General features: G+C 39.6%; 1 protein-coding gene across 1 annotated transcript in view; it reads right to left on the bottom strand.

Annotated features, from left to right (window-relative positions):
• Positions 1-14,031, bottom strand: part of si:cabz01090165.1 (uncharacterized protein LOC100333421 homolog) — a 531,188-nt gene that overhangs the window by 66,833 nt on the left and 450,324 nt on the right. Inside the window, exons 8-9 of the mRNA XM_050061021.1 lie at positions 10,207-10,373; positions 4,003-4,243 (exon numbers count right to left, since the gene is read on the bottom strand). Of these exons, the coding sequence (XP_049916978.1) occupies positions 4,003-4,243; positions 10,207-10,373 (408 nt within the window). The remainder of the gene's footprint in view (positions 1-4,002; positions 4,244-10,206; positions 10,374-14,031) is intronic.

The raw sequence follows: 14,031 nt of genomic DNA, 5'->3' as shown, positions 1-14,031 counted from the left end.
CATCATTATAGCTCTGCTGTTGTACAGCATCATTTTCCCAGCAGGTGAAGAACAGATCTCTCAGTTGCTGCCCGACCTTTAGTCCTATAACATCTAACTGCAAGATTCGGCAACAACACATCTCCACTGGTTTAGCTTAGCAATGCAGCTATAAGCTGCTTTATACTGTCGTTCGTGTCTGTTGACATTTATTATGTTGTAGAAATGGATCAACATATGAACAACATTCAAACGTTACTCCTCCTCAAAGCAAATGTGCAGCGGTGTTTCTGTTTCTTAATGTAGCAGACATGTAGCTACGACTTGTTAAACTGTTATCCATGCAGGCACATATTAATCAGTCCCTCCAGGATCTCGCGGCAAAAAAACTTGAATTTGCGACCAATTTTGTCAAAAAAATCGATAAAAATTGCAACATTTTTCTGTGATTTTTTGTGGGAAATTGCAGCTAATTACAAAAATTGCAGCTAATGACAAAAGGAGAAAACTACTACCTCCAAAAAAAATAAGTCATGTAATCACTTGCTATAATAATCATACTGAATATTACAAAAATAGCTGCAAATGTTTTTTTTTTTATAGTTCTCTTGTTTAGTTTTATTTAATTAATTTCAAAACATGGACTCCAATAATGTTGCAAAAAATCCTGAGTGAACACTGTAGCTCTCAAACCAGACAATGTTACTGTAAACATAACATTTTAATACATTCAGCACATATTGTATGCATTTAAACAGTGCAAATTCTTATGTCAATACAGAGCGTTTCTCCATACTGCACCTCTGATGACGTTTCAAATGACGTTGCGAACGTCTTCCGCTCAGCTGGAAAATGTGGAAAAACGCGGAAAAATCACGGGTCTTTTGAAAAATTGCAAGCCCTCGCAAATATTGCAGACTTACGTTGAATTTGCGTTAATTATTGCGATCACAAGATCGTGATTTTCTGGAAGGACTGATTTATGACAATACTACATATTATGCTACATATGCTACAATGGTACATACTGTCTGTCACATTCAACAAAGATATAAATGCAACATTTTTGTGTTTGCTCCCATTTTTCATGAGTTAATGAGTTATAAATGATTTAATACATTTTCTGTGCATACAAAAAGCTTTTTTCTAGCAAATTTTGTTGAAATTTTTTGTAAATTCCGTTTTAGTCGACACTTTGCCAACATATTCCATAATCTCTTAAACTGACAGGTGTGGTGTATCAAGCCGATTAAATAGCATGATTATTCAGGCTGTTCTCAGGAACTGTTCGTGCCTTTTTCTACATAAAGTAATGCATCCAAGTGCATACATAAATCCATGTAATCTTGGACCAGTAATTCGTGCATAATCCATGTATTTTAGAAGGCTGCGATCATGGTGACCAGTGCACTGATGGGAGTGAACAAGGAAGTGGTCCAGTAAGGAGGCAGGTTGGGGTGGTGGATGGGCCACAAACCACAGGACTTTCCCCAGAAGACTAGTGTTCAGAACCATGTGAACTATGAGTCATTTTAAAGTATGTCCTGACAATGTTTCTTTTTTTGTGGATTACTACACGTGTCACAGACTGGTCACTATTAAGGGACACTCAAAAATGTGCAGTTTGATTGCACAATACAATGCCACAGATGTCACAAATTTTGAGGGAGCGTGCCATTGGTATGCCAACTGCAGGAATGTCCCCCAGAGCTGCTGCGAGAGAATTTGGCATTACATCCAACCACTCAGAAGTGCCTGTTCACGGGCAACAGCTCTGGTGAACATTCCTGTTGTCAGTATACCAATGGAATTCTCCCCCTCAGGCCTCAAGTCGAGTGTGAAAAGTTCACTAAAGCATCATTATGAACAAATAACACAGGAAGTTATTTAATGAACTCCTTAGAGCATCTCCCCCCATCGAGGAGAATAAGAAACAATCAGACTCTGACATGCACTTGCTTGGATTGCCATGACAACATGTGACGAGGGTTTACAGCGAAGCATTTTGCACACAGGGATCATGGCTATTGATATGCTGATTGACAGTAAGATAAACCAAACGCGTCGTGTGAAAGCTTCACACTGGCAGAACACTGGGACTGCTAGGGTTAACTTAACTCACATTTTATTTAGGAAAAAAGCATTTTGTATTAATGTAATATTCTATTGTTGCCTTTGTAGCACGTCTCCAGGGACTTCTGTTGGAAAACAGCTTTACTACCACAGTAATGTTTTTTAATGTGAATTGTCTTTGTTAAATAAACCAATAAATAGACAAAGCTATGTGCATAAAGGCCAAATGGGGGACCACACCTGTTTTATGTTTCCTCCTTATATGGCTTAATTTGACCCACATTACTTTAAAGCAGATCCTGGGTATTTCCTGCCACATAAAAGGAGCCTCTGTTTCCCATCTCTGTGTCTTCTAACTCTACAGTGATATAAGTGACTGCTTTCTAGCTCCTTTACAATATAAGGGATAAATACATAATGCAATGTCATGGTTCTGCATTTTTGCATATCAAACTCCATGACTCCACACTTTCACCAGAAGGTTCACTCCTCTGTGACACCAACCATCTGCCCTGTTCAAGTGTCCTTGAGAAAGAAAGTGATCATGAATCCACAAAGGGCTGAAAGTTAAGACAGCACAAAAAACACATTTTGCTGCAGGGATTTGTGGATTATGATGCCAAACACACAGAATGCAATTTCTATGACTACCATGTTTAAATCACACATTTTTAAGTGACAGAATTAGCAAGCTAATGATGACTTCAGGCTTCTGTTATCAAGAAGAACAATATTTGTGTTATTATTCCCAGAAAGGTAATAAGATCAACCAGGGGCCACTTTAGACGACCTCTGTTTGCAGACTTCAAAGCAGGTCCAAGCCTCAACAAATCCATGTAAATGGTACATGTAACACATATGGCTCCTAAAAATCACTGTAATGATGAATCTTCATCTCTAAATATACATCATCCCACTGGCCCCTTTAAGCAGTGTGTAGGCCCAAATAATATCTGTAACTTACCACAATCTTTAGTTAACCATGAAAACAGAAAATACTTCCTGGACGTTGGTCAAAGTTTCATCAACATTCTAAATCAGAACTCAATTACACAAAGCCCAGCCCAGTTGGCAGAAGAAAATGCTGGCATTGTAAGTTTCTGCAAACCATAAATATATTGGGTTTGCACTTTATATCATATCATTTCAACATTTCTACAGTGACATAAAATATAAGCTGACTTTATCATCACGGTGTGGAGGAGATGGCGTGAGGCGAGACGTCTGTAAATTTATGGACAGACCACTGTTTGAGACGACAAAAAAAAAAAAAAAAAAGGTTTTTTTTTTTTAGCAAGTCATTGCTGCGTTTTCAGTGGGGATGGCGCCACCAAAAGTGGCTGCTTTATACTGAGACATCACTGTGTTTCCTGCTGGGACAGTGGCACGAAATCCGGTTGTTTTTTTTTGGAGACATTGCTGCTTTTCCAACGCAGACAGAGCCCAAGAAACTGGGTGTTTTAATTCAAAACATGAGATCTTTTCTAAACCATAACCAAGGGTTTTTGTGCCTAAACCTAACCACGTTAATCACAGTATTGTTAAAACATTAAGTTTCAACATATCTGCTACATAATAACATGCAAATGTAACATTTATGTGGTTTGTAAAAATGTACATTGCCCACATTTTTGCTGTTGTGTTGCTAAGCTGCAAGTGTCCCAAAACAACACTGGAGATTTACATTAGTTGAACTCAATGATGCTCAAACCAATGGTCTTTACCAACTTTAAAAGTGGATGACAATTTTCTTCTTTTTTTTAATTAAAGGGCCAAGTGTGATGATGCACTTGTGCATTACTATATCCTTGTCTCTATATTGTGGAGGAAATTAGCTCTGCAGTACAGAATACACACTGTAATGTCTGACCTCTCCATTAGTTCAGAGTGTTTACTATCAGTATCCTGTGGATTCTATGACATGAAATTACTCCAAGAACTTTAACAAACCTCTCTAATGGTCCAGAAGTATTTGCCAGCCAGGTCTTTGGGCGAAGCACAGGTCTCCAGGTCGTCCTCTCTGGTCAGTCTGCGGAGCCAGACCAGCTCACAGTTACAATGCAGAGGGTTCCCACCGAAACTTAACACCAGCGCCGTGAGAGGAGAACCCTTCATCTTGGCATACACGGGAATCCGCAGGAACAGTGGGTCTGGAGGAATCTTCTTTAGCTTGTTGGATGTCATGTCCAATCTGGTGATGGGGACAGAGACACAGAAAGAGGAATCAGTCTTTAACTTTCATCTCATTCTCTCATCAAAGAAAGGAAAAAATCAATTTGTTAATTTGTAGAATATACTGTTAATCAACAGACACTGAACCAAAGAAAGTTTTGGCAGGTAGCTAATTTACATACTGTACATTTCTAGTTAAGTGACAACATGAACATTTACCAATGAAAATAGATCTAATAGAATTAGAGCTTTATTTTGGGCATTAAGGGAATTAGCTAATAACCTAAATTAAAACTAAATGGATTTAGACATTTCTCCACCACAATGATATTCTTGGCAGCGTGAAGAAAGCTTTGGAAAAGCTTGATTAATTAGTTGTAATCTGAGGTGGGCAGTCATGTCTGACAGACTGGAATGGATAGTGGATGACGTTTCATCTCAGCTGCAAAGCTGTGGACCACTGTCCAAGACCAACAAACAACAAAAAGTGGTTGTGATTTAGCGAGTAATTGCTGTTTTACCTGCAGCCAAAACCTGGGTGTCTTGTAGCAGCCTGTTGCAGTTTTTCCTTGCTGACCTTTTTTTTTTTTTTTTTTAAACTGAGCATCACTGTGTTTCCAGCCAGGATGGTAGCAAAAGAAGTAGGCATTCAAACCAAAAACATGATCTTTTCCCAACCAGAATCAAGTGGTTTTGTGCCTAAACCTAACTATACGTTAGCCATGGCACTGTTTCAACATAAAAACTTGCAAATATAATGAATTTGCAGAAACACAGTTCCAATATTCCTTAATCTCTCTCCTTCTGGCTGCAGCTGAGGTATATATGGTGAAGTTCAGTGTTATAAAAGTAGATCAATTCAATCATTTCTTTACTCATTAAATCAACATTCTTATTAATTTCTTCACTTTTTATTTAAAAAGGATGAAAGGCTTTTTCTTTATCGACTATATTCACTGATGGGCCTCAGAGGTACCATCAAATGGTTAGATTAAATAAAAAAATACAGTTTGTGGTAATTTACAAAAATGTCAGGCTAAAATCCATAATTTCAAGAACCACTTGCATTTAAATATCACCACACCAATCATAACACATCATGAGGCAGAGACATGTTTTGCAGCTGTTAGCTCACTAACGTTCCCTCGAATGCAGTGACACAAATGGATGTTTTTGAAATGAAAAGTGATGTGGGAGACAACCCTGCTCCAGTAAAAGCTCCAAAGCTTGTGGTGAGGAAATATGACCCTGAATACATTAAATCTGGATTCATAATGGCAGGCAGGGATGCTAAGCCAAAGGCATAAAGTGTTGAATGCAGGGAAATCCGGTCAAATGAGGCGCTAAAACTATCAAAGCTCCAGAGACACTTAAACACAAAGTGCCCAGGATGTGCTGGTAAGTCAAGAGAATATTTCCTAAGGAAAAGGGATAGGCTTCAGGCACAACAGAAAGTCATCACAACATTAACAGATGACAGTGCTGTAACACGTATTCACAGCCCATTCGATTTTTTCTTTTTTTCCCTCCTTTCCTCCTAAATTTCAGACCCTTGTGTAGCTACCCTTTTTTCTTGAGGCAGATCCAGACACCCTTAGCATCACAGATGTATGTGAATACTATGGTGTCCACTAAAATGTTTACCTTTTTCTAATTTAAAATGAATTATATGAAAGCAAATGACCAATACATTCTCACTCTGACTTCGTCACACATAAACGTTTGGTCATGGACTTTCCATGTCCAGGTACGATGTGCAAGGGGTGTGTTGGTTGTTGACATTCTGGGACACTGCATGGTCTTCTTTCAAATCATACTTCCCTTTTCACAGGAAAGTTTGCATACATTTTCTTTTAAAATAAATGCACTATATCGGTAATACACCGTAAATTTATGTTTTTTTTCCCCTTCAACAACAAATGCATGTTGTTACGTTTTGCCAACACACGCACATTGTTGGGAAGAGAAAAAGAACAGGGTTTAGCTTCACAGTCTTATGGGAAGTGAACACTGGATTCCAAGGTTAAGGTTGGTTCTTGTTGGACCCATCCACCACCCATCCCACACACCGTACTTTGACTTTTGCTGCGTTAACATCTGTTTTTATCCAGCCGCGTTTCACCCTGATACTGCCGGGCACTGTTAAACTATACCGGCGGCTGGCTGTGTATTATGCCAAAGTGAAAGGACAGCTTTTTTCATCTGTGCCTGGCACTGGAAGACACTAACCAAGCAGCAGATTTCGACAACTTCAGTGTAAGACTGGGTTGAAATGACAGTTTGCTTGCGGTGACAAACTCACAGAGATTTTTTTGAAATCCTCTTTTAGCTTCTAGTTTTGGTTTTATGCAACACTTACAGTTTAATTAGCAAGCTCTCATTAACCCACTGTTCACTTCCTGCTCAGCATCAAACAGCAGACACAGTTAGAGACTAGCTGGTGAACATAGTGGAGCATTTAGCAGCTGAAGAGATAGATATTTTGATAGGAATTGGTGGAGACCAAAAAGAGAGCTAAAAGAGAGTGAATATCATTAAATGGACACCAGCATCACTCCAGATGAATGACAATGTTGCTCTGCAACTGTTGGATGTGTTAAGACAATCACCTGCTAATCCATTAGTGATAACAACTTTAGAAAGGTAATAACATGTTAGGGCAATGTGTCTGTCAGCATATTCAAGAGTTATTCTGCCCCCCTCGAGGCCAGGATAACCAATTAATGCAGCTTTAAATGTCAGATTTTAAGGTCAATCTCACCATAAGGATCAAAGTACTCCTGATGCAGGAAGGAAGATCTACTGCAGAAGAAGCACAGATCTCTATATCAGCAGAATATACACCGAATGCAATGTAGCCATGTGACATAATGCTTTGTGAACAGGGAGTGCATATAAATGTTTTCAGCAAACTATCTCTGTCCTGCTCAACAAACTATCTGTGTCCTGCTCAACATGCAAGAACCACAGCTGAATCAAAGACGTTTGTGCTCTTCTCAGAGGCATTCTGACCAACATGTAAAAATGTCTAATTAAAGTAGAACAAGACGGGGCAGGTTGAGGGAAACTGGGCTCACACAAAAGTAAAATTGCACTGCATCACAAAATATCATCAGACTAATGAGATCCAACAATGGACAAATATTCCAGGGTGTATTTTTTGTCATTCAGCCACTGCACCATCTCTGGGAATTGGAACAGTAATTTGCTGGCCAAAACATTGGACCTGATGACTGGTAATATTGTAGGCGATTCAAATATTTCACTGTCGTCAGCAACAAACATGGGGAAGTCTATTTTCTCCCAAAGTCCCTGCAGAAATATTCAACAACAGCGATGACTTAACAAGAAGTTAATAGCTGTTGAGAGCAGCGAGCATGCTGCACTTTACAAATTTCAATTATGTTATTTCATGGGCAGCAGCCTCATGGTGTGTTCATTTGTGAGTGAACACTCACCTGTGCACACGGATACATTCAGAGTTACACCAGCTGGTCCATAAGTTTTGTGTCTCCAGGGCAAAAACAACCCATTACAGCCCTTTTTAATAAATGCACCACTATTTATCAAAAACCTGGCTGATTTTCCTTCTTGCACATCGATGACTGTTGGTTGCTGGGACGTAAATTGAAATTGATTACTGTTAATGGGGTTCAAATGTTATTTTGTGCCAGGAGAGTAAAATTACTCATTGCACACATGCAGCCACGTCTAATAAGAACAACCTCTTATTTCCAAAACCACAAAGGCCAAACTAGAAGTGGTTTACAGGGCAGAAGCCAGGAATAATAAAGCACAAAACAAGTCAAAAACAGGAAACCAATCTTCTTTAATTAGGGAGGTGTCACAGGTGAAACAGTGGCTCGCCAGAAGAAAATGTTGGTACTGTATGTTTCTGCAAACCCCAAATCTGTTGCACTGTACATTTAATGTAGGCCATTTGCTGTAAAACAACATTGTGCATGGTATCCCTGCAATTACTACGTGCAGGGCTTCTGTTCTCTCAAATGTCCAAGACAAATTTCTCCTAAGGGAGAAAAATACAGTATTATCCATCCATCCATCCATCCGTCCATCCATCCATCGTCTGTCTGTCTGTCTGTCTGTCTGTCTGTCTATCTATCTATCTATCTATCTATCTATCTATCTATCGTCTGTCCGTCCGTCCGTCCGTCCATCCATTTGATGACAATATATTTGTTGTTATGATTCTTTTGTCTTAGTTTATAATATTATGTAGGTTAAGTTCATGTGTATTTTACTCTCCTTATTGAGGTTGGACTGTGAAAACACCTGGGACAGCAATTCAGCATTGTCTGTCTGAGGTCAGTGGTACACATTCCCATTCTGTCTGGAAGTCAGTAAAGGCTGTAACATTTACCATCATCTACTATCAATGTGCCCTCAGGCAAGATGCTGAACCCCCAGCTGCTCCAGTGGAGATCTGGTCGTACTGGGCATCTGTGGAGCAAGCTGCTACTGCTGAAGAGGAGTTTGCCTTTGAAAGTGAACTGAGCCTCATGGAGGGATTTGCGCCATGATTTCAGTTCAGTTATATCTCGCCTGAAGCTTTAGTTTTATGCGTAATTGGTTTGAAAATCAATTAAATTAAAAAAGCAGCTCATCAGGGGGACTGATACAGTTGAACAAAACATAATTCGTTATGGTTTATTTTAATTCTGATGCTTAAGTCAAAACAAGAATTCCCTTTAAAAAGATGTACTCCCAGAAGAGAGACGCACTGAAGCTCTTTGATGAGTCCTTTATTCTGGATCTATTCAAATATTTTGGTCTCTGGAAGATTTAGAGTTCAAATGCAGAATTGGCTGCAGCTTTTTGAAAATTCTTCCAGTAATAATTTTGCTAATTTATTATGCATCAGTGTAACTTGTGCCTTCTTATAATTCTTTGAGGTTTATGAGCGGCTCGTTCTCAAGCACATTTCACTAGCTTTTTAGACATACCTTGATAAGTGTAATATATATCAGGGTATAACAGTGTTTGAGTGAGTTTAGTTGCTTTTTAGCCATCAAACAAGGATGTTTATTATTGACCCACTGCTTTTCCAGCAATGACTGTGCCACAAAAAGCATTTCTTAAAATGTGTTTATTTTTCTTATACCAAGATATTGCTGTGTTTCCAGCCGGGATGGTTCTACCAAAACCAGGTATTTTAAGCCAAAATGATCTTTTCTTAACCTTAACCAAGTTGTTTTTGTGCTCAGACTTAAGCACACGTTAACCACAGCATTGTTGAAATGTAAAGAAACAAAGTTTCCAGTGACTGGATTGGGCTGCTAGATACAGTAACATTCCTACATAAAATGTGACTTCCTCAGTTTTCTTATATTTCCAATATGACTGTTGCCTACTTATGCATCCTGATGATTGAAAGAACATTATCTCCACCAAATCCTGACTAAAATATCCATCTCTCTAGTTTCTAAATGTTCCATGTTCTTACCCAGCTGGCCTCTAAGTTAAGTCTGTTGGTGTGGTGGTGGGCAGGTAGCACACAGTGGGTTTATGAGTGCTTGTTTGAAGACAAACTGCCTATAAGGTTCGGTGCATGTGGCTGAGACTGCATCACACAGTGCATGTGCTATAAAACTATGAGTTAAAGGAGGCTAAAAACATCCATCAAACTATAAAGAAAGCTACAGCTGTATGTTATATCATACCCCTTTGCAGTGCTGAACATTTATACTTATGGGATATACTGTCTTGGTACAAGAAGACCATGGTCACAGTGTCCAGATTTGCTGAATGCTGATAGGCTGAAAGTGTAGTGTAGTTATTTGTGGGCGCTGCATGGAGTTTAATTTAAAGGCCAAAGGAAGCAGGACGATGCAAAATATAAAGACTTCTCTTTGGATTTCCAATGAAAAGCTAAAGTTCACACCTTTGTGAGCTTTTTCTTCCTCTTTCTGTTCAACCCACACAGGCTGCTGATGCTGTTAAGAGTTCTGACATGACTCTGACCTGGCCAGTTTGTGCAGGTTGGAGAAGATTCCCTCGGGGACGCTTTCTATGAGGTTATGATCGAGGCTGAGGGTGTTGACGCTGACCAGCAGGGCGATGGTCTCCCAGGGGATGTCCACCAGGTTGTTGTAGCTCAAATCCAAGTCCTCCAGAGTCTCCAGGAAATCCTGCAGGGGGGAGGAGATGACAGAAGCAGAGGCTGTGAACAGAAAGCATCATTGCCAATTTTAAGAGAACAGAGAAAAAAGGCCACCCCCTAAGAAATCTGGGCTTTAACAGCTTCATAATGTTGTTCATGCATGGAGGCTGTGTTTAGAGAGAAAGAAAATAAATGTTTCGGGAGATGAAAAGAGAAATTGAGGGTTGGATGGATAGAGATAATGTAGTAGAGGGGGAAAAGGAGGGAAGGAAGAAAGGGAAATTTAGGGGTAGAAGGGAGGACAGGGAATAATAGAGAAAGACAGAAATGGAGATCAATTACCCCGGTCAATGTTGTGCACTCAAAACATGTTTCTCTAATTGCTTCCATACAATTCTAACAATCAGTACACCGCTGAAATGCCACGAGTCAGCACACATTACAATGAGCAAAAATACAAAGAGGGAAATGGAGAGAGAGAGAGAGAGAGAGAGAGAGGGGGGACTAACAGGAAGGGGGGGGTTGAAGGAGAGCGATAACGGCCTGTTGATCAGCCAAAGTGTTGTTGTCGCAGCTGTAATTGCTCTCATAATTCACACAATCAGGACAATGTCTGAATGTCACAATGCCTCAATTCTCATTACAATGATCTGCGCTTTATTGCTTTCTGAACAAAGAGAATCTCATTTCTTAATGACAAAAGAAACTTTAGGAGCTGTGAGGAGCAGTTCAAAGAGCTCTGTGAGCAGAAAATCTGTCCTAAATGGCCTAAAATTCACGACTGCCTTTCCAGAACAAATGACTGTGCTGTTTTTCTTTTTTTTGTTCAAAGTGCTGACAATGACTCATGGTTATGCTCTGTTTCAGGGTGGATGGATGGGTGTATGAAGCATCTGGCTCTGACACTGGAGACTGGTGTTCTCCCATCCTCAAACAACAAAATAGATTGTTTGTCAGTGTCTTTAAAAATGACTTGTATGAGTGTTTTCTGATCTGCCACCCCTATGCCTAGGGGCTGACATCTGGGCTGACACACCAAACCAACATCAAAGAACTAGTGGTGATGAAGGCTGGGTGGTGCATCACTGCTTGTCGCCTGTTGGGCCAAAAAGTTGCACTTGAGCACAGAGCAAAGAGGGAAATAACTCGCCATAGCAGCAGGTGGCAGTAGTCTGTATTCGTCATTAAAGAAGGGAAGCCAGAAGACCAACAGGACAGATTCAAGATGCTAGTTAGCCAGTTAGCACACAAAGAGGCCGTACACATGCTGCATTTTTTGCACCAGAGCAATGCCAGAGTGACATCATCGCGACGTGCATGCCTTCCCGAGCCCCTATTTTTCAGGGCGCGATGGCTGCGCACCTAGATAACCACAGTTCAACTTTTGGAGCACAGCAGTCTGTGGTTAATATGGAGAAGAAGTTCATCATTTTAGTACAGAGCTGCCTGAGCTTTACATTTGTCCAACAGAAAATATTTTTGGCATAATACACACTAACAAAACAATGATATAGTGCTGGTTATGGTCATTCAGCAACCTCAGACGCCACTTGCCTCCGCGCCCCTGAAAGTTTGCCCAACATCCGATCTTGCGTTTTCCAGGCGGTTAAAGATGGGACATGTGTACGGCCCCAGTGCCTACATTGGCATTTTAGCTTACTGTGATGTTGTTTCTTGGGATATCTTCAAATGCGTCATATACCTGAAGTCTTTACAAACTAAGTTATGTAAGTCAATAAAGAATAACTGATTAAAATATTGAATTGTGTCGTAAACAAAAATTCAAAAATCTGACATTTTTCCATCAGATTTACACACAAAATATATTGATGCAAAATATGTTTGTATGTAGAAACACAAACAAGATATTTCTCAACACTCCATAAGATATTTGAACTTTGTACATCATTACATTTTTGAGATATGCTCATATTTATGAGCAGAGTGCAAAGACAGTGTGATATATTCATCATTCATTCCTCTGGCGCCTGCACGTGTTTTCACATTGTTTGCACGACACATAATCTAGTGTAATGACATTATTATGAGTGTACAATGTGATGACAGGGAAGACAGACACCTTGGCTTTCTGCTGCAAAAAGAATGAATGTTCTAGCTATTATAGTTTTTATTTTAGATCAATATATACAGGATTATGCAAACAGCGATCTCCCACGGCCATTACAGGGAAATATTGGTGTAATTACAGCAATATACCACATTTGCACAGTAATGTAAGGTAATTATGTGATGACAGGGTAGGCAGAAGCCTTAACTTTCTGCTACAAAAGAGTGAATGCTGGAACTATTATGGCTCTTATTTTAGATTGTTTTAAACAGGACCATGCAAATGATCTCCAGCTCTCGTGACAGCCAATCAAAGGACTTCATTTACCAACAGGCTTGGCCAGCTTCAATGCCAATTCAACTTAAAAACTCAACTGATCCTTAAGAAACATAATCTGTAATTTAGGAATGCCTTGATCAACAATTCTCCATCTTTAGGCACGGGGATAATTTTTTTTTAATCAGTTTTGTTTTGTCTTAACATAATTAGGCAATTAGTCATATCAAACAAAGTGACTGGGTGAGGGCTCTTGCAAACATTTTTCTTTTTAAAGTTACTTGTAATTTTCTTAGATTTATCATTCATTCAGTTCTGATTTTTGTTTAATCTTAGTTACATTCATAATCCAGTGAGAGAAATTTATTTTTTAAAAAGCTAAAAGTGATCAAATCTGTGCAAGTCTTAGCTGAACAATAACAGAACAGGAGGGAGAGATGAAGTGATGAAGGCAGGAGAGAGGGTAAAGTTCAGGCTGAGGTTCAGCAGGTCCTGTCCATTAGTGAGTTCAGAGTTAAGATCTCTCTGCTGTCTCTTCATCAAAGTCCTGCAGAGGTCTAAAAGCTGGTCCTGAGGGGACACTTTGGTACTCCAGCACTGGACTTTTAATGAGCAGAGAAAGGACAGTGACATATAATGAAAAGGGAAACACAGTTTATTTTAGGGCTGGGTTATTAAAAAGATGTCCAGCTGGGCAAAGGAGGCAGGCGTGGCTGGCTGGTTCTGTTGGACTTCAGAGTCAGAGCCAGAAATGGGGCACCACTTTCGCACAACATTTGACCCTCAGCACCACTGACTTTGCAATAACTTTTTCAAACTGAGAGTCTTCAACAGTAGAGCACACACACGCACACACACCAGCCCAGTCGCCAGGAGAAATGTTGGCATTATACGTTTCTGCAAACCTTTACATTTGTATTTTCATACGTATCATATCAATGTTTCTAAAGTGACATAGTACATGAGCTGACTTTGTCATCTGGAGGTGGAGGGGTTAAACACAGTGCTGTTGAAGTGTCAAGTTTCAATGTATCTGCTACATAATAATCAGATGAAACCTATCCATGGTTTGCAGAAAACTACAATGCCAAAAGTTATTTTGGCATTTGTGTTGTTTGGTATCATGTATTTTTCTTGATGTCAGGTCAATCAATCAATCAATTTTATTTATAAAGCCCAGTATCACAAATCACAATTTGCCTCACAGGGCTTTACAGCATACAACATCCCTCTGTCCTTTGGACCCTCACAGCGGATAAGGAAAAACTCCCCAAAAAAAACCCTTTAATGGGGAAAAAAACGGTAGAAACCTCAGGAAGAGCAACTGAGGAGGGATCCCTCT

The sequence above is a fragment of the Epinephelus moara genome, chromosome 2 (genome assembly GCF_006386435.1).
Source record: "Epinephelus moara isolate mb chromosome 2, YSFRI_EMoa_1.0, whole genome shotgun sequence".
Classification (NCBI taxonomy): domain Eukaryota; kingdom Metazoa; phylum Chordata; class Actinopteri; order Perciformes; family Serranidae; genus Epinephelus; species Epinephelus moara.
The sequence above is the reverse complement of the archived record's forward strand: the minus strand, read 5'-3'. Positions and strand labels throughout refer to the sequence as shown.